Below are 24,598 nucleotides of genomic sequence, written 5' to 3'. Positions count from 1 at the left end.
TGTGATTTGGCCAGATGGCCATTGCCCAAACTAGAAACTGTTTAAAACCATTTTCAGTGTACAGGCAAGTTATCAGAAACCATTCTAGAAACCCTCTTTTGTTTATGTTAGTCTATATCAATATTTATATTCCAATAGTGCTCAGAGGCCCCAATTATTGTGCCCTACACTCTATAAACACAGACCCTGCCCAGAATACACCAAAGGTATTTCAAAAGCCCATGTCCAAACCAGACTAGCCGCGACCATGCTTGGCAACCTTTGTCAGACACAGTCCTAGGGCAGCCGGGCTCGACAATGGTTTTCAAACAGGGGCACGCAGCACGGTTCGTGGCTGGAGGCAGAGAGGGTGCCAGGGTGCTGCCGGCCCCGGGGAGCGGAAACGGGGACGCCCAGGCTCCAGCCCCGGGCAGGACACTCCTGTCACCACAGATGCAAAGACCGGGCTTGTTTCCTCGCTCCAGAGCAGCCGCTGTCACTTGCGAGGAGCGCACAGCGCTCAGCTCCTGCACGACTTCTGCACCGGGCTTCCTGTTTGCTCCGCGCAGCCAGGGCGGCTTTTTCCGCTCGCGCCCCGAGGCGCCCGCCGCTGCCCTGCGCCACCGGCTGCCCGGGGGCGTGAGCCTGGGGCAGGGCCCGCCGGCCACGCAGCCCCGCGGGGGCTCGGCCTAGGTCCAGGTGCAGCGCGCGGGCCGGGCCGGGCGTGGCGAACTCGCGCCCCCGGGCAGGGCTCCCGTGGGGAAGGCCCCGGAGCGAGAGTCCCAAGGGACGGGGCTCCTCGGGGCCGCCCATCCCCCTCAGCCCCGGCCGCGCCTACCCTGAGCGCTGCAGTCCGCGCAGACCTCGCTGCTCCTCAGCCGCTTCGACATGTTGGCGCGGGCGGGGGCCGCTTCTTCCTGCCGCTCTAACGGGTCCCACTGAGGGGCCGCCCCAGGCGTACGCCAGCGCCGCTCGCTACGCCCCCAGCGCCATTCACCAAGCCAGGCAGCAGACTGTCACGTGACAGGGAGGCAGCCAAGGCGGCGGCCACCATCTTACTTCCTGGCATGGCTAGGGCTGGAGCCGGCTCGGACACCATTTTAGCTCCTGGCAGAAACAGGCCCAGAAACAGACTAGCCTCAGAGCCCTCCTATGTCTACTTTAACATTAGAGAGACAAATTATAACCTGTGCATCCACTGCTCCCAAGGAAACTCTGTGTGCTCTTAGAGCACCATTTGACCATGCACAAGGGCAAATCCCACAGGCTCCTTGTCACCAAGGCACAGGGGCACCATCATTGCAGTCAGGAAGGGAGTGGGTGTCTGAGACCAGACTGGTGGGTGGAAAAGGCTGACTCAAGGCCAAGCTAGTCCCCCTAACCTTTTTCCCTCTCTGAGATGCTCTGTCTACCGCCATAAGCAAGAGCACATGGTAAAGAAGGAGGAGAGCAAAGTAGGGAGGTTCTACCATAGAATCATAGAAGATTAGGGTTGGAAGAGACCTCAGGAGATCATCTAGTCCAATCCACTGTTCAAAGCAGGACCAACACCAACTAAACCATCCCAGACAGGGCTGTATAACTTATATAATTACTATATAAACTTGCCTTTGTCTAAACAGCAGTACCAAGCCCAACTGTTCAAATATTATGTTAGACCCCAAAAATAATTAGATGCAAAAATTAGCAATGAACTTTAGATTCTGGCTTCTGGTTTTCAAGCTGTTAGGGCTCACTTGGCTCACAATTTCAAGCTTTCCTCACTAACCATGAGGGCTAAAAACTAACATTAAAAATGACAGCTGGAATTCTCATGTATTCCGTTGTTTCCAAGAGCTGGGCCTTAAAGTTAAAAAAAAAATATTGCAAGACTTACCATAAAACTGTAAGTGTTAACAATGCTGCCATCTTTCACCTTGAGGGTCATCTGTCTGATCATTTGCAACCACTAGGTCAGGGGTTCTCAGACTTTTGTACTGGTGACCCCTTTCACACACCAAGCCTCTGAGTGTGACCCCCCCCCCCCTTATACATTAAAAACACTCTTTTATGTATTTAATGCTATTATAAATGCTGGAGGCAAAGCGGGCTTTGGGGTGGAGGCTGACAGCTCGCGACCCCCCATGTAATAATGTTAGGGACTTTAACCCCAACAGCGAAATTTGTTGTTTGTTTAGCTAGAGAGACAGTTAACACCAGCAAGATTTTATTAAAAGCTTTTTATTGACAAGTGCACGCATTAACAAAAGGCCGCTCGTTTCCAGTGAGAACCAAGCCCTTTTTACAGCTTAGCATTAGCTTATATAGACAGTTTTATTACGTTATACATTATTGACTTGAGCAAAACCCACCTTTCTTTGTTTAACAACTTAAAACTAGACACTTTTAATATATATACATGCCTAGACTTTATGTTTACAACTTTAGATTATTAATTATATTTTAACAACACCCAAAAGTTAGAAATACAGGGGAGTTTTTAAACAAACCTATAACTCAACCAAAAAGTTAGAATTTGAACCGTGGGATGCTAGAGTTTTTTATTAGCTTTTTAAACACTGTTTTTAGCACAGCTAATGGCATGCCAGCAATGCAATTCCTGGTTTATTTCAGGCTTGTCTCACGTTTTCCAGGGCTCTGTTAAACAATACTGCTTTTTAATACTTTTCCACTCTGGGATTATCAAAACCTTTGCTAGCCTGATTTCAGTCAGGTTAGCATAACTGTTTTGTCTGCTATATATTCATTCAGGCCTAACAATAACCACGTGACCTCCTGAGGGGTCCCGACCCCCAGTTTGAGAACCCCTGCACTAGGCAGAGAGAAGAGTAGAGGATCCACCCTCCTGCTGTAGCTTAGCAGCCAGTTAATAGGGGGCTAGAATGGGGAGGGGGAGGTCTGCTTGCAAGTGTACAAATCTGCACAACTGATCATATGATATGTATTAGCTGTCTCACCCTATGGCAGCTATCTAACTCCCTACCTACTTACCCGTCGCCCAATCTATAGATATGTACTAATCTATCCATCAGTCTATCTCCATACTTGCCCATTTATCTAGCTGTCTCCAGACTGCACACCCATTTATCCAGCCAGTTCTCTATTGCCATCTTATGTATAAAGCACCTAATAGTAAAGTGTCTGAGGGCCCTGAAGGGCACCCTCACTTATCTCTGAAGCAACAAGGCACTGGCCAGTGATGGAGACACACTACCACAGCCAATGGTCTGAACCACTGCTCTGCCCAGGTTGGCCAGCTGCCCTCTTCCAAGATGGCAACCTGAGACGCACGGGTAGAAAGGAAGTTGCTGTCACGCACGGTTTGTGTCGGCCGATGGGAGAGCATTGCTGCCCTCATCAAAGATGGCAGCCGGGACGAAACGGATTGGGGGAGCCTCACACTGCCCTACCCCAAGATGGCGGCCGGGGAGTCAGTGCGTGATAACTACCCTCACCCAAAACGGTGACCTCGGCCGCACGGAAGTACTAGGAAGGGTCACTCCCTCCCACTTGATTACGGAGCCTGTAGGCGAAACCAATGCCCTGATAGGGCGGGGGAAGAGCGCCCACTTCCGTGTATTTTCCTCCGCCAGGCAATGGGCGAGCCTGGGGGAAGGAAGGGTCCATCTGCCTGCTAGAAGGGGGGGCGGTAAGGGGTAACTCCCACCCCCTGGGCTCGCTAGCGGGGCCAGGGACTGGCCCCGGAGCGGCTTGTGGGAGCCGGGCGCCTACCCTCTTCCGGGAGCCCAGTGGTTCGTTCCGGCCGCTGCCCTGGCCGGTGTGAAACATTCTAGGGAGAGAAGGAAAGCGAGGGGCTGGGGTCAGGAGAGGGGAAAGGTCAGCGGCAGGGTGAGAGGTCAGGGGAGGGGGCTCGGGAGCGCCGCGGGAGGGAGGGGGAGAGACTGTAGGGGAGCGGGGCCCAGAGGGCGAGGGGGCTAGGAGCCTGTTGGGGGGGCAGAGGGGGCTGGTGGCTGGAGCCTCTTGGGGGGCAGAGGGTGAGGGGCTGGCATGTGGGTTGTTCGAGGGGGGTTGATGTGGGGAGGGTATTTGTAAGGCACCAGAAGGGGGTGGGAGTCAGTGGGGAGAGAGAGTCTTGTGGGGCTAGGGCTGAGGGGCTTGGTAAGGGCCCCGTGAGAAACAAAGAGGGGGAGATCAGAGTGGGCAGGCACCCCCACCCCCCCAGGGAGGTTTGAGCCCTCTAATACGTGGCAAGATGAGCTCTCCGTGCGAGGCTCGTAGCAAGTTTCCTTTGCACGTCTTAGTCTGGAATAATGACTACAAACAGCTGGATAAAGAGCTGGAAGGCAAGGTAAAATGGGCACCAGACCAACATGTGGTGCAGTGACTTCTTGTAGAGATAGGGGTTGTCCTCCTCTGAAACTGCCCAAGGCACAGTACAGGACATGATGGACTGATCATTAGATCAAGATAATAGATCATCTATATGCATTTTGTGTGATGTGAGGACTTAGAAAGTAACTTTATATCTTAGTTAAGTTTCTCTTTGTTAAACTTAGTAGGGGTTTATTTTTGTTTGTTTTTTACAGCTCTTTGTGATTAAAAGGGGATCACCTCAGGAAGGCACAGAGATTATACCCTTTGTCATGCAACTTCTGCATATTAAATATTTGACTGTCTTTCAATATAGCCAGATTCAAGGCATTGAGAGAGATACAGATGGATTGTAAAAAACTCTGTAGCTGTCAGGAAAATGTTAGAAATCATTTGAATCAGGGCCAAAAGACAGGCAGATGTGACAGGCACTAATGCTTTTTGCCAGAAAAGCAGCAGATAAGTACCACCTAGCTGGGGGGAGAGAGAGAGAGAGGAGGAAACCAACACACAGAAGGGGTGTCAGCTACTGCTGAAGATGAAACACAAATTGATTTTTTTAAAAATCAGAATGGCACCCTCAGGGAGCCAACAGTTCACTGAAAATTGAGGGGGGTTATTTTTCTTTCTTTATATTGTGTTGAGCCATTATCTTCCTTCCCCTAGTACTGATCTGGTGTTAAGATAACTTCTTTGCAAAGATTGTCAGTGCAGTAATTTCCTTCCTTGTTAAAACACAAAGGGCTTATTTCAAGTGTAGTCCTCTGAGCTTCACTGGCTGCCTTAGAACATAGGAGCCCAGCAGCTCTGCACTTTCTAGAATATAGAACCACAACTGTGGTAGAAAATAGCTGATCATCATGGCTCACTGTAGAACAGAGAACACAAAAATCCTGTAGTCAGCCAAGAGCTGTGATGAAAGTACCAGAGTTAAAAGAAAGGCAGTAAGAGAAACATTCAAAAATCTGCATCAAATCCCAAGCAATAAACATGCTAGTGTAACTCAGGTACTATGGTTATAGCTGCTTTAGGAATACACAGACTGAACTTTGAGGTTCAGTAGTGCAGGGTACACACTGGTAGAAGCATAGCCTATTTGCTTGTATTGTGCCCGAGATAGTGAGTATGTGTTCTGAACTCATCAGCTAATGCTACCTTCTGACACAAATCCTGATGGTCATCCACAACTCCAGCTGTACACTATGAAACAGTAGTATTGGCTTAAAGCATACCTGTGTTGTTTCTTGAGAATCTTGGAATGCTGTTACTGTCTCTAATTCATATAATCTTCAGTCTGTACCAAGGGATTCTCTATAGATATTATTGAACCCTTGGTTGGGGTGTTCATCTCTCTCTTTTAAGGTTATAGCAGTATTAAAATAAACACTTGTAACAACAAATATGATTTTACTGCCTCAGTTTATTTTTATCATCTGTATTCTGGTATCACCCACAATGCATAAAGCCCTGTTTGTGCACACTGTAGTCCTGTTCCCTGTCCCAAAGAGCTTATAATACAAGAAGACAGACAACATATGAAGGGTTGGAAAGACATATTCCATCAAGCCTAGAAACATCTCTCTTAAGTGAAAGTTTTAAAAGGCATTCTGGGAGTACACTTCCTCTTACATCTTCAGGACAAACTGCTTGCTGTGTGTGGCAGATGTGCTTTGATAGGGTCTGAGGGATGGAAAGAAACTCTAGTTGGATATAGTCAGCATATGAAATGATAAATGGCTATAATATACAGCTACAGGATAATCGTAGCAAAGAAATTGAGATAAGACGGTTCCAAAGTCCTTTATATTTTGGTCACTGCAATAGGCATTGCAGTTTGGAGAAAGTAGGATTGAAGATCATATGAGCTGCAGCAATGAGATGAGGATGGTTTAACTCAGATTCCTTTATGTTCACTACTTGGTGTTTTAAACATAATGCTGTCAAATAACCATGTTAAGTTATGTAATAACTTTCTTTTCTGAGCCCACTCTTGACTTTTCCCATTTTCCTTTAGTTATAGATGCTCTTCTGTTTCAAATCTCTAAAGCTAGTAGTGAAAAATATATGTAAGGTATGAGTATGTTGTGCTTGCATGTTTTGGATATTTGTGCCTTGTGTAGTTCCATTTCTTAGTGACTTGTAGAGAATGCACTCACTCTTCATTGTTCTGTGTGTCAGTCAAATAGATGCTTTTTTAATTGTCATGTTCGTCCATATTCTCACCAAAAAAATACAAAATGTGCATTGTAAACTGTCACCTGCTCTTACATTTTTTTGCTGATTCCAACATGTTGGATATCTTCCATTACACCCTCCAGTGGCCATTTAACTGGTGACTGCCCATGGTACAAAATAAAAAGAATGGAGCACTGTCTACTCCTCCTAAAAGAAACTGTTCATAAAGAAGTGGGAGAGGGAGAGGGAGAGGGGGAAGGAATAATCTAGAATGTTTTTGTTTTTGTTTCTCCCCTTTTCCTCCCTCTCATTTCCCTCCCCTTTTCTTGTCATGGTGACACATACCTCCCTTACCACAATCACTTCTATGGTGCCCAATTCTACTCCTGTTTGACTTCAGTAGGGCGGTAGGATCAGGCTTTTAAGAAGGCAATTCAATAGCAGTATCAAAGCACGTCATGTAGGATAAGTGGTTCCAAGCAACAAACTGTTCTGTAGGAATACATATTGAGTGATTACAGCTTATTGCTGAAAATGTTTGTTTTAACTTTCTTAAATGTGTTCTGATTGTACATTTGATAGCTAATGCTGAAGCTGCACTAACTCTTGATTACTCAACAGGATGTCGATCAGCGTGATCCACGGGGTCGGACCTTGCTGCACCTCGCTGTTTCCTTGGGATATATAGAGTCTGCCAAAGTCCTCCTTCGACACAAGGCAGATGTTACCAAAGAGAATGCACAGGGATGGACAGGTAAGAGATCAGCTCACAGGCACTTAATCGTTTTCACCTTAAACATTGAGGGTCTAAAATCTGTCTCTATAAATGTCACCTTAGGACCGTGGGATGTGGCTGCAGCATTCACTTTGCTTTTGTTAATATTAAACCTTGCCTGTGTTTGGGTTTCTTGCAGTTTTACATGAGGCTGTAAGCACAGGAGACCCAGAGATGGCATACCTAATACTGCAGCATCGAGACTACCACCAAACGTCTGCAACACTTGGAGGGGTTCCTGAATTACTCCAAAAAATTAATGAGGTAAATGCTTAGTGAGACCTGAATGGCATGTTGGTCAGTTGCAGCTGGACGAATTGTTAGTTTGGTTCTAGTTGACTTAAATTGGCAACTTTAAAGTCAGGATGATGCATTATTCAGTTCAAAATTGTGCCTATCAGCTCTACATAAACATGTGGGAGACTATGGAGTTTTCTCCGTTTTTATTAATGATCTCGGGTCTTGGAGGAGGATGCTTATTCTTCTTACGTCAAAGGCTGAGAGTTATGTGCTTTTGTAGTAGAATAACAAATGAAGAGTAATTCAGTAGAAAACAATGATAGCATTAGACTGTTGCAGAACAGTGTTACACTCTGTGCCCATTAATTTAAATTAAATGACAAATATCAGCACATGTAAAATTCATACTTGTTGGTTTCATTGTGCTTTCTATCAGGAGCATCTCAAAACCTCTACTTTCGCTTGTTTCTAAAATGTACATTTGACATGCTGTACTGAATATTAATCTAGTGTTCTCTCCCTTGGTGGTTCATTTGAATACTTTGTTTCTACACTAGACTTCTGATTTTTATGTGGAAATGAAATGGGAATTCACTAGCTGGGGTAAGTTTGGTTTTTTGGGGGATTTTTTACATCTTTCTTACCTCTAAGTTTAAAAAATTGCTGAAATAAAAAGTATGTTTGCAAAGAAAACACAATTGTCAAGCCCTTACTCTCTCCCAACCCATATTTTTTTTCCTTCAACCCAAAAAGTCTCTGAAGTCTTGAAGATTGCTTCTGACCACCTTAGCCTGCTGCACAAACTATACCCTTCCTTCAAATATCTCTTGTTTAAATATTTTTTTTTAAAAAAAGGAGTACTGTGCTGAAGATTCTTCTAAGGCCATCCTGATTTTTGGGAGACATATAAGTTAAGACAGTTACACAAACATTATGCATCAAGACATAAAATATTCAGGAAACTTAATATTCAGGAAACTGCAAAATAGCATTACAGGTGATTTGACTTTCTCCAGACCACTACATATTTAGCCATTGCATGAGGCAGGATACAAAATTGCGTCAGGCCACTGGTCTGTTCTCATGTTTCGTTTCCCTATTGCGTTAATCAATAAATCAAGAATCAGTCCTGATAATCTCTCTGTTCTTTGTTATCTAGACATTGATTCATAGGTTTAAGGCTAGAACGGAACATTATAATCATCTATTTTATGGCCTGCATAACACAGACCATAACATTTTCACCAAGCACATAACTTCTGGTTGAGTTTAGTCTTCCTACATTTGTCCTCTCTGTTAAGGATTTTTATATTTGCATGTGTGTGTGTCATTGTTTCTTTTATAGTTCCACTCGTTTCCAGAGTGTGTCCAAATGATACCTGTCGCATCTGGAAAAGCGGAGCTAAGTTACGCGTTGATATCACATTATTGGGCTTTGAAAATATGAGCTGGGAACGAGGGAAACGTAGCTTAATTTTCAAGGGAGAAGGTAAATGCTTGACTACATTTGATTCATTGATCATCAATTAGTACGCAAACTACCCTGACAGATTCCTAGTGTTACTAAAAGGACACACGTAATTATAAGCTTTATTTTTGCATGCTTTCACAGACTTATTTGTGCTGGGAAATGCATTTTCTGGGCTATCAGGTCACTGGGCTAAGCAAAAGTGATTGGACTTTCTGTTAAGAAAAATCTTCTGGAGCACATATGAATCACTAGAACTTGACTTTACCCTTCTCTCCCACTCTCAACAAAAACAAAAAAGAAATCCACTGTGTTTTTCTTCTTGGAGGCCTGAAGCTTCATTATTAGAGTCTCTTAATTCCATTATGCAAAATTATCATAAAAATGACTTGGGCAGGCACACAGTCTGCTTGCACATCCTTACCATGTTGGTGTCTAGTAACTTGCCCTAGGTAAGTGAGTGATTAAAACTTTGCAAGGCAGCTTTAATCCTCATTTTAGTCTATAGTGTGTGTCTTGGTCAGCTCTTCATCCTGAAGGTTTGTTCTGAAGTCTACTCCATAAAATATACCCTTTCAACAGACACTGGAGGCTGGGCAGAACTAATTGAGATAAACCATGATGACAAAGTTGTCACGACAGAGCGTTTTGAAATCTCTCAACAAATGAAGCGTCTGACTTTGGGCTCTGTGATGCCAGAAAGAAAGGAGGTGGAAAGACGCCTTACGTCTCCAATTATTAATACGTGCCTTGATACTAAAAATATTGCTTTTGAAAGGTAAGGTATTTAAGCTTCTCTTAATGAATAAATCCTCCAGATATGAAATATGCAAGATTATTATACTTGCAATGTAGTTTTTAAAAGTCTTGTAATATGTATCTTAACAATAATATGGGATGTAACAATAACTGCCTATCTTGTTCCGTATAGACACTTTATAACCTCTCAGCTCATTACTTTTTGTCTGGCAAACAATTTCCATTTGGTGTGAAGTCTATTTGCACCATAAGATATGGTTTCCCATATTAGTAAGGCAAGGGTTATATCTTCTGATTTCAGATATGTACTGGTGGTTCCTGCTTATTTTGTGAAGCATATGTGCAGTATTGAAAAACCAATAGTAGGGTTTACAGCTTTTCTTGACTTATTCATTCTACTCTGGCTTTAGTTTAATCATATAAGTCTATAAGAATATTTCTAAATATTATCAATTAGAGAATACAGCAAACTACTTATAACCATATTCCTCCTTTTGTTACATTAGTTTATCTGACGTTTAATCTGCATGGTCAAAGGAGCTTGTTTTCTCTAGAAAGCATCTCGATTGTGCTGCGCATTTTTGGGATGCTATAAAGCAGTTATAACTGCTGGAAGACGTGGATTTTGTTTTGTTTTGTTTTTTTACTGCAAGGAAGAAGAGTTTGTCAAAACATGGATGCAGAATTGCAGCCATTGAGGGACAGCAGCTATCAAAGCTCGCTAATTGATTCCACTAGATGTGTAAAGATTGTTGTTTTTTTTGTTTGTTTGTTTTGTTTTTTTTGTTCTTGAATACTGAGATGTACTTAAGGGGTAACATGTTAAAGTTTTTAAGTTCTAAAATTCACAGACTCTCAATGGGACTTAAGTTCCTAAGTTTCTAAATTCATTTTGAAAATGGGACTTAGGAGCGTTTGAAAACATTACCTGACATTTCATAGATAAATGTTTCTTCAGCTCTACCAGTCCAGGTCCCCCAACTGTCAGCTACACGTTGCTAGTTGAAATAAAGCTCAGCAAGTTAATAGTGATAGAAATGATGCAATGGTTTCCAGAAACTCCCAATTCCTAGCTGGTCAGGCATTCACATCACAAACTAAAGTCATGGTTCATTGGTCTCTGCAATTAAGGCAAAGTCTGAATGTGAACAGAAATTAAAATACTCTGAGTCCTGTGTTGGAAAAGAGTGTTGGTGTTTGCAGGGACAGCTTATGTTGTTGCTGCACCTTTTCTCTAGAGCTGTTACTTTTGGTACCTCTCAAAACACTATTCAGGTGAAATGTTGTTAGGGAAAACAGCGGCCTGGGGCTAAATATAAACTGCAAATGCATAGATAATTGTGGTGTTTACTCTTTATCAGAAATACATCTGGATTTTGGGTATGGAGGACAGAGAAAGCAGAAGGTGTTAATGGTTATGAAGCAAAGGTAAAAACCAATTATTTACAACTAAGATATCTCCTAGCTAATTGAATTAGAATTGTGATCTTCTGTATCCCCTGTGTATCTTGGATTTTTATAGCTTGCTTTGGTATCTGTAACTTCTGTGGTTTTGCCACCAGATCTGTTTTGGGAGTGACAAGTCTTGGAGAGGGTACCAAATAGCAAGAGAGGTGTCTGTGGGTGAGAGCTGCAAGGGGTGGAGGGGAACATCGGATGACAGACACCATGGAGATTGTAGCAGATAAAGGGGCAGGAGCTCAGGAGGTGGGGGTAGGAGCAAAAGCAGACAGAGAGAGGCTGCTGGGGAGAAAGGCAGAATGGTATAACCACTAGAGAATGCTTTCTCCAGAACTTAGAATTGAGCTCATTGTTTCTGCGTATCTACATTCCTTTGTCTGTCAAGTAGCTGTGAAACCCGCTAGCAAAGTGTCTCCATCCGCTCTAGTGGCAGGTCTAGGAGAAGATAACAACCTTCTTCTGCTCCAGTTACTCCAGTAGATCCATAGCAGAGTCTTCCACTACTTGAGCTGAAGATCCCAACTCTGCGGATGACCAATATGGAGGGTCAATATATTTAAACATGATTGAATCTCTTCTTCCCCTCCCCCCCCCCCCCCATCTTAAGCTTTCCCAAAACTGAAATTGTATTTAAAACATTAAGGTTGCAAAGTCAAGCACTCAGAAGTTAGGAAATGCCATAGGTAAGGTCTCTGCATAGCTAATTTGTCTTTGTGCATATGCATGATGATTAATCTAAAATTACATGATTACATTTATTTTCTGCAAGATCCAGTGCACAAGGTGGACTGTGCTCTGGGAATGAATCGGGAATAATGCATGATCTGCTGTTAATAGAAAATCCTTGTTTCTCGTCTTGGCAAAAGCAATCTTTCCCTGCACAGATCCATTCAGAATCTTGCTGCAAAGATAATTTACCAGCCATCACCTTGACCACCTTGTCCCCATCTATTTGCATCCCTCCACTAGCTCTCCTCTCTGGCATCAAATGTAAGCTACTTGTCTTCACTTTCAAAGCCCTTTTTCATCCCATGCCCACTCCACCTGTCATCTCTCATTCACTGTTGAAATGTTGACTCTCATCTGGACTTCTCTGCAGCATTTGCTGCTGTTGACCATATAAAGATACCGTTGTCTCTCCTGAGAAAGGTGGTAGCAGTCAATGTAATGTGTTTAAAATGGTTTAAGTTCTTCCTGGAGGGATGCATCCTTTGAGTAGTGATGGGAAACTGACCCCTCCTTTGTGGAGCTGCACAAGGATCAATTCTCTCTCCAGTCCTATTCATCATCTACACGCAGCCATTAGGTGAGCCGGTAAGGCAACATGGACTCCAGTGCCACCAATATGCGGATAATGGAGCTCTAGTTTTCCTTCACCACATGCCCATCCCATTGCCACAAAGACTGCCTATGGCTTGGGTGAAATCCAAGGACAAAGAACAGCTGGCTGAAGCTGAACAGAAGCAAGACAGAAGCTGTGCTGGTGGGCAGAGGAAGGCATTTTGAATGATTCACAGCCCTGGTCCAGTCACTTTTTGTTTGAAGGTACATACCCACAATTGGTCAATTCTGTCTTCTAGCTTAGGAGACTCCTGAATTCATCACTGATGTGAAGTTCTGTCATAGCAGCATACGCAAGTAACTGTTTCTACCATCTCCCATTGGCTAGGAGACTGGTGGACAGTGACCTGGCCTCATTATTTATGCCTTTGTCACCTCATTTGGACTACAGCTGTTTGGACTATTTCCTGCACGTGAAGCCTTCAGTGCTTAGGAAACTCCAGTTGATGCAGAACACTGCATCATGTCTCCTCAGCAACACTGTGAACACATCAGACCCATCCTCAGCTTCTGGTGCTAGCGTCCTAGAAAATATTGAGTCAAGTTTAAGGTCTTGGTCCTTATTTTCAGGGTACTCAGTGGCCTGGACCCAGGGTCTCTAAAAGATAACTCAAGCTCTGGGATGAAGACCATGGTTGACAACTCCACTCCTCTGGCACAGTGTAACTTTCTACCATAAGAGTAAAGTGCATCTGTGCAGTAGACAGAGCTTTCTTGGGATTGCCCCCAAGACTGTGGAATGAACTCTCCCAGAAACGAAGGACAATCCAAATCTCACCACCTTTCATTTTCAGTGCAAGTGTACTACTTTGACCTTGCCTTCTCTAAAATAAATATATCAGTAGGGGTGTGTATTATAAAATTCCAAACAGTCGTCCCCTGCACGCACACCTTCCTCTGGGGAGAGGATGAGGGACCAGTTATGTGCCCATTATTAGTCACATTGCTGTAGGCATTCAGATACTATGGTGATGAGCATGGTAGAAGAACCTGTGTAGAATAGTATCAGAGGGTAGCCGTGTTAGTCTGGATCTGTAAAAGCAGCAAAGAGTCTTGTGGCACCTTATAGACTAACAGACGTTTGGGAGCATGAGCTTTCGTGGATGAATACCCACTTCGTGGTGAATGAGGGCAGGGAACTGCAGGAAGAGAAAACATGGCTGAAGCGGTTGAACACCACTCTGGAGAATTGGATTCTATCCCTGCCTCTGTCACAGAGTCCACAGCATCACATGGCAAGTCAAGTAAACAAACTTTTTCACTGGTAGTCACTAACTGTTCCTCATTTTCAAGTGCCTATCTTGATGTCCAGAGGTTTTATTTAGTTTTTGTTTGTTTTTTGTTTTTGCAAAAGAGCGGAGAACTCAAAACTGCAACTGAGGTCAGTGGGAGAGGTACTCTGAACATAGCACTCACTAAGTACTCTAAAAAATCAGCTCCTTGACTTGTCAAATTGGGCACTCAAAATTTGTTGACGTTTCCGACCTTAATTGCCCTGTGCTTTAGATTCCCATGTGTAAAATGGGGGTAATGCCCACTCAGGTCACAGGGTTGTTAAGATAAATTCATTAATCTTTGTAAAGAACTAAGATACTGCAATGAGAGAATCACGGAAAACCTATGAAGAAATTCTAAGTTACCTTTGTTTGGTGAAGGATTTGGATGGTATATAGTCTACTGCATTATTTACTGTACATTAAATGAAGATTAAAATAAACAATGAATAGCCTCCCATTCAATGAGCACTGTCCATCCCGGGTGGTATGTGACCATAACATAATGTAGATGCTCAAGAGGGCCAATTTAAGGTTCTGGCATTTCTTGACTTGTGAATGTAGGTCTTTGCAGACTTATTGTTCTTTTAATGTGGCGGGGTTTTGGGTGGGTTTTTTTTTTGTTTTTTTTTTTTTTGTTAAAGTGTAGTGGCTTAAACCTGTACAATTGACCCATGTGTAACTGAATTCATTTGAAGCTCTGGTATGGTCAAAAAATTGGTACCATAAATGGAACCTTCTCGCCCCTCTGGTTGCTTAGGATCAAACCAACAAGGATTGAATCATATCACTGCTACGGAACCACTCCTAAGTATGAGTGTGCACCTGTGAGAACTGGAGTTCCTTCTAGTTGTTGCATAATTCCATCTGCAGAATCTTATCAGTGACTTAAGTAGAAAGAGAGCACAGCCGCAGCCTATCTGCTCTTCCCTGTTCCTCCTCCCTCAAAATTAACACACAAATGGGGGATTCTACACTTCCTCAGTTTAAAGTGCCCATCCAATCTTTCAGCTGGAACCAACTTCATTAACAGGAAATTTGTCTGCAAGCACCTGAATCTTCTCCCAAGAGTCTCTGGAAGGGCCTGACCCAGTTCTCACTGGAGTCAGTGACAAAACTCCTTTGACTTTTGCTGCTGTAGGATTGGACCTAAATGATGACTCATGCTAGCTAGTTTTCCTTTGTTAATGGATTCTTGGATAGATATTTTTATATTGATTCTAGCAGCTTGCCCAGCAGATGGCTGTCTAGCTCAGCATTAGCATGGGACTCTGTCAACGTAATGACATAACAATACATATTTGTAACATTTTCAGCACTTCATGGAAAAATGAGCTAAATAGACAGATCACACAATCATGTTTTACTGATTTCTGATGCATTAAATGTAGACAGATTCTTGTTCCTCCTCTTTCCTCTGCCTCTTGGTTTAACTTTTTGAATTTGTTGCTTGGATATCTTTAAAGATGCTGCTTTTCTTATCCTTAATAGTTGTCAGTGGGCCCTGGTCTATGACTGGAACCCCTAGGCAAGACAGTAATACGTATGATAGATGATGATAATAATATCCTTTTTAAAGGTCTATACGGCAAACAATGTGAATGTAGTCACAAAAATCCGAACAGAACACTTGACAGAAGAAGAGAAAAAAAGATATAAAGGTAACTTCCCATAGGTTAAAGGAAACTAAATAGAACATTTTGTTAAGATCTTTGTACAAAGAGGCAAGACATAACCTTTGTGCACAACACAATCCTGGTGAAGAGTAACCAGGCAGGTTACTCTCACTTGCCTCTGAACCCACTGAGGCTAATTCCAATTGCTGTATACTTGAGGTGGCTTATTACTTGGCTCTCTGAAGTTCTAATGTAAGTGTGAATGATTCTCTGTAGTTTTGATTCTATTTATTGGGAAAACGTGTTTGAAAATTAGCAACAGAGTTTGCTCTAAAGCCGCAAAAAGTGGTACCCTTCCCCATGGTTTCATTTTCTGTCCCTGCATATTCTCTGCCGTGAAAGCCTCTGTATTTTCACTTCCTAGCTGTTCTTTTTACCTGGGTTAAAACTATAAGATGTCTGCATTATTTTTGTACTCTTAATTCTGGGGTGCATATTGAGATTATAGTAGAAGGTGGAAACAAGACCATAATCTTGTGGGGGGGAACAATTGCCTCTCAGCAGTTTTCAGACACTCCCCGAAACAGGCATGGTGGACAATGATACATTTTAGATGCCCCTGATGTTAGTGTCCTTAAAATCATCATCCCATCCCCTATTTTATTCTTAAATCTTGGGCTTTTCTAGCAAAGGGTTCATCGAAAACCAGCCTCGCCACTGTTGTCCCCCATTGAATGAGCAGAGCAAACAAGGCTCTGTCCATCTTCTTTTCACTATGGAGCTGGGGCTTCCCTTGTCACAGAGCCTGAGATGGATGCATGTGCACTTCTGTGTTAATTAACTCTGCTAATGAGCCTATTCCTTCTCCCTCCCTTTTTCTCAAGCTGACAGAAATCCACTGGAATCTTTTCTTGGTACTGTAGAGCATGAGTATGGTGCGCAGGTGAGTGAAATCTTTCTCTCATCACTGACTTTAAAAGCAGTCACGCAGTGTTGAGAAGTAACACGAATGACTGTTTCTTCAGTTCTAGACAACTTAGTTCAAACGCTGGGTTCTAGACTTACACTTGAGAGTTTTAATCCTTCCACCCCTGCCTGTTGCTGTAAGAGTAATTGTACTTTTCCTTTTGAAGAAGCTCAGTACTGGAGGCGGGTCATGGAATCCGGAAGGAAGAGTGGGAAATTGGGCTGCTGGAGTGAGATGAGACTCTGAGGGTTTGCCATGGGCTTCTGTTCTTACCCCCCCCCCCCACACCTCCCAAGAAGACTGGAATAACCAAATGTACTGAAACTGTAAACATGCAGACCTGCAGCAGTTTTGGATTGAAGATATGATGTTTCACTGCTGACCCAGCACTACAAAGAAGTGGCAGGGGGTACAAATGCTGCAGCAGCATGCTAGCATATAGCAACTTTGAGAAATGGGAGGTGTCCTTGGGTTCTATTCAGAGTGTGAATTATTGATGTTACCAGCCCTGCATAAGAGAGAATGCTTTTACATCTGTACGGGTTTGAAGATGAGTAGGTAATTGATTTACCAGCTGATGGCTCTGCCATGGGTTTTGCTAAGGATCTTGCTTAGGTACTTGGCCTTCTTGGAATTTGAAGTCCCCGCCATAATACTGGCTGCTCTGAATAATGCGGAGCCTGGGACTGCTTTATATTATGTATGCAGTGTAGTTGTAGCCATGTCAGTCTCAGGATATTAGAGAGACAAGGTGGGTGAGGTCATATCTTTTATAGGACCAACTTCTATTGGTGAGAGGAATAAGCTCTTGAGCCGCACAGAGCTCTTCTTCATAGTTTCTAACTTTGACATATTAAATCCTTACACCATTCTAGTTTGGCTATATTTTTGTAGGTAGACTCTCCTGTCTTCGTAAAGCATTGTGAGATCTACAATCTGCATGAAAATCACTATATTAATGTATAGATCTGTCTTTTAGTCTGTTGTATCTGTGTGTTCATTTCACTGCTGACTCTCAATTTAGGTGAAATGTGCTGCTTTATGCAGTTGTCACTTAGATTGCACTAGAATCTGAGATACCAGCTGAAGCTTTCTGTAGGAGGGGTTGATGTCTACCTATTATGTACTGTTTATTTTTACAGGACCTCAAAACAGAGTATGCCACAATGAATAACCCTACAGCCATTACTCTGGAGGAATATTTTGACCCGAAGTTCGATCTGAAAGATAGAGACATAGGAAGACCCAAAGAAGTCACTATTAGAACACAGAAGTGAGAAATGTTAATGTATAACTTGAAATGCTTGTCTTAAACGCTTCCTGTTTGAGGTCTACCTGCTTTGATTCTCCTCCAGTGTTTTGCTTTTAGAAATCATATTGTAAATGTCTAATACAATTCACTTTGTGCAGGGAGTGGGGATTGAATTAAGGGTGGCATTTTCAAAAGCACTCAGTCTTGGCCTGCCCATGCTCCCTATAAAACCAGTGGGAGGAGAGTTAGGTGAATGTGAACCATTTAGTAAAATCCTACCCTTTATACAAGTGAATGGTGCCAGTCTGTCTGAGGGCTCTGGAGGCTGAAGTCTATCAGCAAACCAGACGTAACATGGAGAGTGCCAACACTAGTTTCTCCCATACTGTGCCTCAAGTCTGACTGGGTGTGCAGTTCGGTCTTCAGCTTCTGAGACCTCCAACAAGTGGGACAGTTATGAGGTTTGATTTCTGTGATGCACACATCTCTCTGCTGGAAACTGGACTGACACCACCTTCTCACTGCATGCATTCTAAGCCATTCAGATGGTAATTATTCTTGGTCCTTACTGCTTACCGGGGTTATAGTTCAGCTAGGCCACAGCTTCAAAAAGAAGCTATGTATCCCAGGATGTGCCAGGGCCATATAATTCATTTTCCAACCCTAGTGGTATTGTCATCAGCCTAATACTATGTGTATTTTGCCACATGTATAGTAGAAAAGTGAAAACTCTTCTAATATCCTCATGTATAACTCGCTGTTACAGGTTTAAAGCAACCTTGTGGATGTGTGAAGAATTCCCCCTCTCTCTCATGGAGCAGGTCACTCCAATCATTGATCTGATGGCCAGAGCTAGTGCTCATTTTGCTAGACTTAAAGACTTCATCACTTTGGAATTTCCACCTGGATTTCCTGTCAAAATTGGTACTGTTCAGCAATCTTTTGCACATAGACTCTTTCTTCATTTCCATTTTGCTTCTATTCGTGTTCTCTAACCACAGCACAAAAGTTTAAAAACAGGGACAAAAATTAATATACAATTCAGTTCCTAAAAATGCCACCTGTCAGCCCACCCATTTCCCAGTCAGAGAACCTGGGAAAACAGCTGAGCCTTACCATCTGTCTGGATGGTCCTTAAATCTAAACTCTGAAGGACCAAGCGGGGAAGTGAATTCCAAAGGCAAAGATACGTTGCTAAGAACTAGCTATTGCTAGTCCCGTCTATTAGCATTAGTGCCTTGCATAACTGCAACTGTTTCAGTATCTCAAGAGATCACCTCTCTCCACACAAAGCTGGGACTCAAATAATTGGGGCTTTATAGGTCAAAATCATCATCTTAAACTTCACTGAGGTGGCCACTGCAGGCAAGAAGCAAGGTGTGATATGCTCTCTTCATAGAGCTGCGGCTTAATAAAGGGGCCACCATTGCATTCTACACTAGCTGCAACTTCCAAATGGCATCAAGGTGTGTCCCTGTGAAGAGTGCATGGCAGTGATCAGCACCGGGTGTATTGTGGGGAGGTGGGTTGGTTGACTGTTCTGTGAATATAATGTGTCTAAAAACTTCACTTGCACAATGCTAAGTTATGAGACAAAGTGACCACTGACATTTTATTCTGTGGTAAAGTGAGGTGCAGTTCACTGTGCGGCTACATAATATCTGTGAAATTTATCTCTTTAAGCATGTATAAAAACCCCATTGCTGCTGCTGTAACTGTGGAAAAGTGTGTAGCTCTGCTGTCTCTCACAGAAATCTTGTACTTCTTCCATTTACAGAAATTCCCTTGTTTCATGTGCTTAATGCTCGAATTACATTTGAAAATGTTAATGGCTGCAGGACAGCTGAGGAAACTTCATCACAAACTGCTGAAGGTGCAGAGTGTGAGTTGGGTAAGAAGGTGTAAAGCTCTGGTGGGTTTATGTGCGGGCTTTGTTTGTGTACTTCCTAGCAATGGGCTTTATAGAATAAAGCAAACCTGTAGGCTGTACAGGCTTGAACTGAAGAGACTACAGTAGGTTGTAGTTCTTACTGTAACTGATCTGGAAAGCCATATGTGTAGTAAAATATCTAAGTGGCTGGAATGTGTATTCACCAATCAGAATAACCGTTCTCACTTCAAAACCCCCACTCAATTGCCTGTTGCAGGTTAACTCCTTGGGTACTGGAGACTAATGTTCTTGCCTTTATCATTTATACAAATACTGCATATGAAAGAAGTACAATGGTAAATCGTCAGCGATGGATTTGTTTCCATGCTTATATAGAAAGGGCTACAATGGGGAGGGTGTGCACGATAGTGGGGAAACAACATTGCAGATGTATAATGCATTCCCCTGTGAACTGCTGACACACTCTTCTGCTAGGAGTCGTCAGCCTTAGTGATAGGTTGGCTGCACTTCATGTTTCTTAACTTTTTGGCAAACTTGCCTCTCTTTTGTTTTTACTTATCAAAGTTCAGTGTAGCCTGCTTAGTTCTTTGGTGCCACATGTCGGTTTTCCCTGCTGCAAAACTTGCTGGCACCATGTTCATCTATGTTCTATTTATTCCTGTACCTTGGCTGCTATGTAAGCCTCTCCGGACCCCATTCACATATGATGGATATACTATGGGTGGTTCATCTGAACGGAAGGCCAAGATTATAACAGGGTTCAAAAAAGAAATAGATAAGTTCATGGAGGATAGGTCCATCAGTGGCTATTGGGCAGGGATGCAAAACTATCCTCTGAGGTATCCCTAGCCTCTGTTTGCCAGAAGCTGGGAATGGGTGACAGGGGATGGATCACTTGATGATTCCCTGTTCTATTCATTCCCTCTGGTGCACTTGGGATTGGCCACTGTCGGAAGACAGAATATTGGGCTAAATGGACCATTGGTCTGACCCAGTTCGGCCATTCTTATGTTCTTGGGGTCTTGTTTTGGCTTATTTATGTAATTGAAAGTGGGCTTTGGGAGTTGATTTTTGGATTAACAAGCTGTAAGCGTACAATACAGTATATCTTTAACTATATTTTTAGCTTCTACAGCCTCTAGCTTTGAGGTCGACCAGTCTGTGTTTGAGATCCCCAAATCTTATCACACTCAACATGATGGTAGGAACGTGCGTGTGCAAGATGAAGATAATGAAATAATGCAGTTTGCTATTCGGCAGAGTTTGTTGGAGTCCAGTGGGAATAAAGTAAGTCTGTACTGCCAGCTGTTCAATGTTCTTTCTTTTTCTAGATACAGTATAGTATGTCTCCTTTTACCTCAGTCCTGGTTTTGACTTGGAAAAATTTACTTGGCTAGTTTAAAAATGAAGTACCAGTTCACCAAAGTAATTGTACACCTAATACAGAGTTAGCTTCTTGTTTCAGCTTTATATTATCCACCAAAGCAATATTTCTTTATTTTAACATGAGCTGTATATAGAAAGACACGTCTCTAAACTCATACCAAGGTATTTATAGTTTCTACAGGAATGGATGACAGATCCCTGTAATACTGCAGTTTTCAAAAGAATCTAAACACAGAAAGTTTTTGAAACTTGTCACAGCAAATATCAATGAGATATTCATGTCTGACTTAGAAATGACTTTCAAATATGACTTGCATTGCTAATTCCTGAATCACTGTGGCCCTTTTCCCCAGGAAGCCTTAGGAATGCATTCCAATGGAGCAGTTGCTTATGCACAGGACTTTAATATACAGTATCAAAGGTAATTTCAACTTTTCTAAAATTCTTAAACGCAATAGGCCAAATTTTTGGGCCAGAGTGTAAATACTTCCAGCAGTAGCCCACAGGCATGCTGCACGTTGTACTCTCCTACTTGGCTGTACTCTTGCATACAAGGAAAACAAGGAGTTTGGTGGCACCTTAAAGACTAACAGATTTATTTGGGCATAAGCTTTCAAGAAAAAGTGAGGGTTTTTACCCACAAAAGCGTATGCCCAAATAAATCTGTTAGTCTTTAAGGTGCCACCAAACTCCTTGTTTTCCTTGTATAGTAGAATATGGCCTTGCTAGCTCAGTCTAAGGATTGGAGTTTTGATTTCTTTGACCAGCCCTTGAGCACCCTCAGAACAAAGGATCCTTTATCTAACTAGACCAGAATTGAAGATTCTCTTTTTCTCCTGCAACAGCTGCTAATGTCACCCCTCTAACAAGTGTCCTCACACTTATTTACCACACCCTGGACACTTGAGAATTTTTGTTTTTTCCCAAACTTAAGTTACCTGTTGTTACCTACAAATTTAGGAGCAAATTTTTAATGGCCCTCTGAAAATAGGTTGCAGTATCTTAGATTCTTCCTCTTGCAGATGCAAACAAGCATTTGTGTATGCATAAAGAATATCATCTCACTATCAGCTTTGTACATGCAGAAGGTTGTGCTTATAAACTAGGTGAGTGCACATTTAGAGGCTGCTGAAAACAGCCATTAGGGAGCAGATCTTCGATAGCAGGCTCTCAGGAACTTTCATAGAAAAATGGATTTCATGTTTGGAAACTGCATGACTACTTCCTAGAACACAATCCTCTCTGTAGCTGTCCTGGGGATTGCTTTCTTCCCCTTCAGGAAAGGGAGGCTATCTGGCAGTTGGAGAGTCTCTTGGAGACCTTGCTCAAAAACTGATAGGAAGAAAATGAAGTCAAATGGGATATGTACCTCTCAGCTCTTGAAACTGTTTCTCTCTCTCTCACCAGGGCACTTCAGGAGAGCTATATTATGAGTTCAAGTACTCCCCATGTTAGCACTCCAAATGAGTCTTCCAGTTTTGATAAAGACTTACAGCTTGCCATGGAGTTGTCTGTCAGAGAGCAGCAGGAGCAGGAGAAACGGCGTCGTGAAGAGGAGGAGGAAGAATTTCAACAAGCTTTGCAGCGCTCTCTCACAGAAAAATAGACTCCTCCTTCAAACCTCTAAAAGGGAGGTGCCTCAATGTATGTGACACTGAGGGCTGCAGTAGCTAGGAGCCTGAGGACCACTCTTGGGTTGCATAAGTAGAGGACGTCCTAGCCACCTTTTAATTGTCACCTTTAACATAGAGATGTGTCCCAGAGATGCTACAGCTCTGGGCATGCAGTTCTCTATCTTGACCCAAGTGCCCTGGCGTGTTGTGTGCGGACACCTGTAGTTTCTATGGGCTGCTACCTCCATGATTAAAGGTGAGGGCAGTGGTAGAATTCCAGGAGCTATATTTGGCTCCCAGGCCATATCCTGTTCAAAAATTTCATAAAGGGAAGAGAGAGAGAAATATATTAAAGAACTGGACACCTTGCCTGGGCTATATATGTAGGAGCACAGCGATATTTGAGAACCTGATATATAGAGAGTTCAGAAGAGAAACTTCCTTATTACCTACCAAAGGCATATTAATCTGTTCAGTCTTTCCTAGTAATTGAATGCCAGTCCCTGTTTCTTTTCTAAATAGAGAGGAGAATGTGTGAAGTAGTCTTTCACTCCAGCGAGTGGTTTCCATTAGGTTTGGGTGCACATGGCTAAGGATATTTTCTCTTTTCAGTTCCTGAGCATTTAAAATGCAGTGGTGCTTATCAATATGGTTGATTTTTAAACTTGAGTTAATTCAGGCTAAAGGTGCACTCAAGATTAAACTAATGCTTTCTGGCCAAGGGCAAAAAAGATAGCTAATAGAAGTTTTTTTTTCCCTTGAAAAGGGACTACCTGTTCATTCAAATATAGGTTTCTCTAGTGATTCAAGACCAGCTTAGTTCACACAATCAAAGAGGGCAGCAAGAAAATACATAGAAATAGGTGCTTTTTTAAAAGATCGATTTACTTTTTTTGTGAAAGAAATTTACACTTATTTGGAGGTAGGGTGCTGAATTCATACAGAGAAATTAGATGAAATTTTAATGTATGCCTATAAGTAAGTTCTGCCATCTCAAAGGGAAATATAAATATTGCTTTTTAAAAGTCAAATGTAAATCCTTCATGTGAATACATATTTTTTATCTAAATCTTTTTATTGATTTTTAAGACAAACCAAGTCAATACAATTACACTCTTAGGGAATAGTATCATTAGCAATACAGGAGTGTATTTTTACCAAGTTTTCTCAGGTCTTTATTCATACTATATATTTTTAGTTCTTTTGTCTGCACTTCTGTAAATGTACACAGCATACATGCTGTGATTGTTAAATGCACTCCTCCAGTACAGACTGTACAACCATAGGAAAGCCTTATTGCAGTGAAACATCTTACTGAGCAATATTTCCTACTTATAGCTGGCAGAAGTGCAAAGAAACCTATGGTACATGTGGTCTTATCCTGCATTTGTTACTCAGGCAAAACACAGGGCTGCCTCTGGCTCTGTGACATACTATTAACCAGTCTAACTTGCAATAAAATTGACATGATCATAATCAGTAAAAGGTAATTTAGAACTCAATTTTATACCATATAATCATCCATTGTTTATGTAGCAATCAGATTAAAATTCCTTGTATGCACACTTGTGCCAGTATAATCTGTGCCATGTTTGTTTCAGACTATGCAGCTTGCATTTCATAAAACTTTGACTTCATCCCTAAATAGTTTATTTGGGATTAGGAGTAACACTGCCACTTGCTTACCCATAAGCAGCTATACATTGGAATTATTGCTCCTCTCTTTGAAAAGAGAATTGCTGTAACTGTCAAACCTACCTGAGGGACTAAAGCCTTTCGTTAGCGTTGTGACAAGTTGTGAAATAACAGATACAAGAATTCAGGTTTTTTTTCCTCATGTGGAAATAAAGAGCATTGCTCCCTTTAAGAGCATTTGTCTGGCATTCTGATTACTAATAGAAAAACAAGATCTCAAACCCACCTTCCCCCCAGCAATTTATTTTTTGTGCTTTGGTCACCATAAATGAAATGTGTATTTGCTTCCTATTCACTGAAGAATCCTCCCAAATGGGAGTGGAAGCTGGTGGGATAATAATTCTTTGTTAAGCACATAAATTTTATTCTAGGCA

At 42.4% G+C, this 24,598-nt stretch overlaps 2 protein-coding genes across 12 annotated transcripts in view; one reads left to right on the top strand and one right to left on the bottom strand.

Annotated features, from left to right (window-relative positions):
- GIT2 (GIT ArfGAP 2) overlaps positions 1-3,317 on the bottom strand; it is a 57,987-nt gene extending 54,670 nt beyond the window's left edge. For 3 of the 7 annotated variants that reach the window (XM_039505315.1, XM_039505320.1, XM_039505316.1), the window contains exon 1: positions 818-1,013. In XM_039505315.1, the coding sequence (XP_039361249.1) occupies positions 818-869 (52 nt within the window). In that variant the 5' untranslated portion in view covers positions 870-1,013. Of the gene's footprint in view, positions 1-817; positions 1,017-3,298 lie in introns of those variants that run through there. The other 4 variants (XM_039505321.1, XM_039505318.1, XM_039505319.1 and 1 more) reach the window with 3 other exon arrangements.
- A 381-nt stretch (positions 3,318-3,698) lies between these two features.
- ANKRD13A (ankyrin repeat domain 13A) lies at positions 3,699-24,396 on the top strand. Of its 5 annotated transcripts, none has more exons than XM_039505327.1 (15): positions 3,699-3,816; positions 7,108-7,240; positions 7,401-7,525; positions 8,059-8,104; positions 8,847-8,990; positions 9,552-9,747; positions 11,090-11,156; positions 15,384-15,465; positions 16,305-16,363; positions 17,530-17,660; positions 18,406-18,563; positions 19,417-19,530; positions 20,657-20,817; positions 21,270-21,337; positions 22,324-24,396. In XM_039505327.1, exons 3-15 carry the CDS (start codon positions 7,436-7,438, stop codon positions 22,520-22,522), a joined length of 1,515 nt encoding a protein of 504 aa, XP_039361261.1. In that variant the 5' UTR covers positions 3,699-3,816; positions 7,108-7,240; positions 7,401-7,435; the 3' UTR covers positions 22,523-24,396. The 5 variants fall into 5 exon arrangements, with proteins under 5 accessions (XP_039361261.1, XP_039361259.1, XP_039361257.1 ...); XM_039505325.1 differs by having other exon boundaries at positions 3,810-3,828; XM_039505323.1 differs by lacking the exon at positions 3,699-3,816 and adding an exon at positions 4,035-4,288 and having other exon boundaries at positions 19,417-19,521.
- The last annotated feature ends 202 nt before the right edge of the window (positions 24,397-24,598 follow it).

The sequence above is a fragment of the Mauremys reevesii genome, linkage group 18, assembly GCF_016161935.1.
Source record: "Mauremys reevesii isolate NIE-2019 linkage group 18, ASM1616193v1, whole genome shotgun sequence".
NCBI lineage: Eukaryota > Metazoa > Chordata > Testudines > Geoemydidae > Mauremys > Mauremys reevesii.
Note: the sequence above shows the minus strand (reverse complement) of the source record. Positions and strands in the feature narration are given on the sequence as shown.

What these genes read in the sequence shown, in the direction of transcription:
- ANKRD13A (XM_039505322.1), top strand. Translation starts at nt 4,193, where the DNA reads ATGAGCTCTCCGTGCGAGGCTCGTAGCAAGTTTCCTTTGCACGTCTTA. An exon ending in AGCATGAGTATGGTGCGCAG is followed by an intron (nt 16,364 to 17,529) that starts GTGAGTGAAATC and finishes TTATTTTTACAG; the next exon opens with GACCTCAAAACAGAGTATGC. An exon ending in TTTAATATACAGTATCAAAG is followed by an intron (nt 21,338 to 22,323) that starts GTAATTTCAACT and finishes CTCTCTCACCAG; the next exon opens with GGCACTTCAGGAGAGCTATA.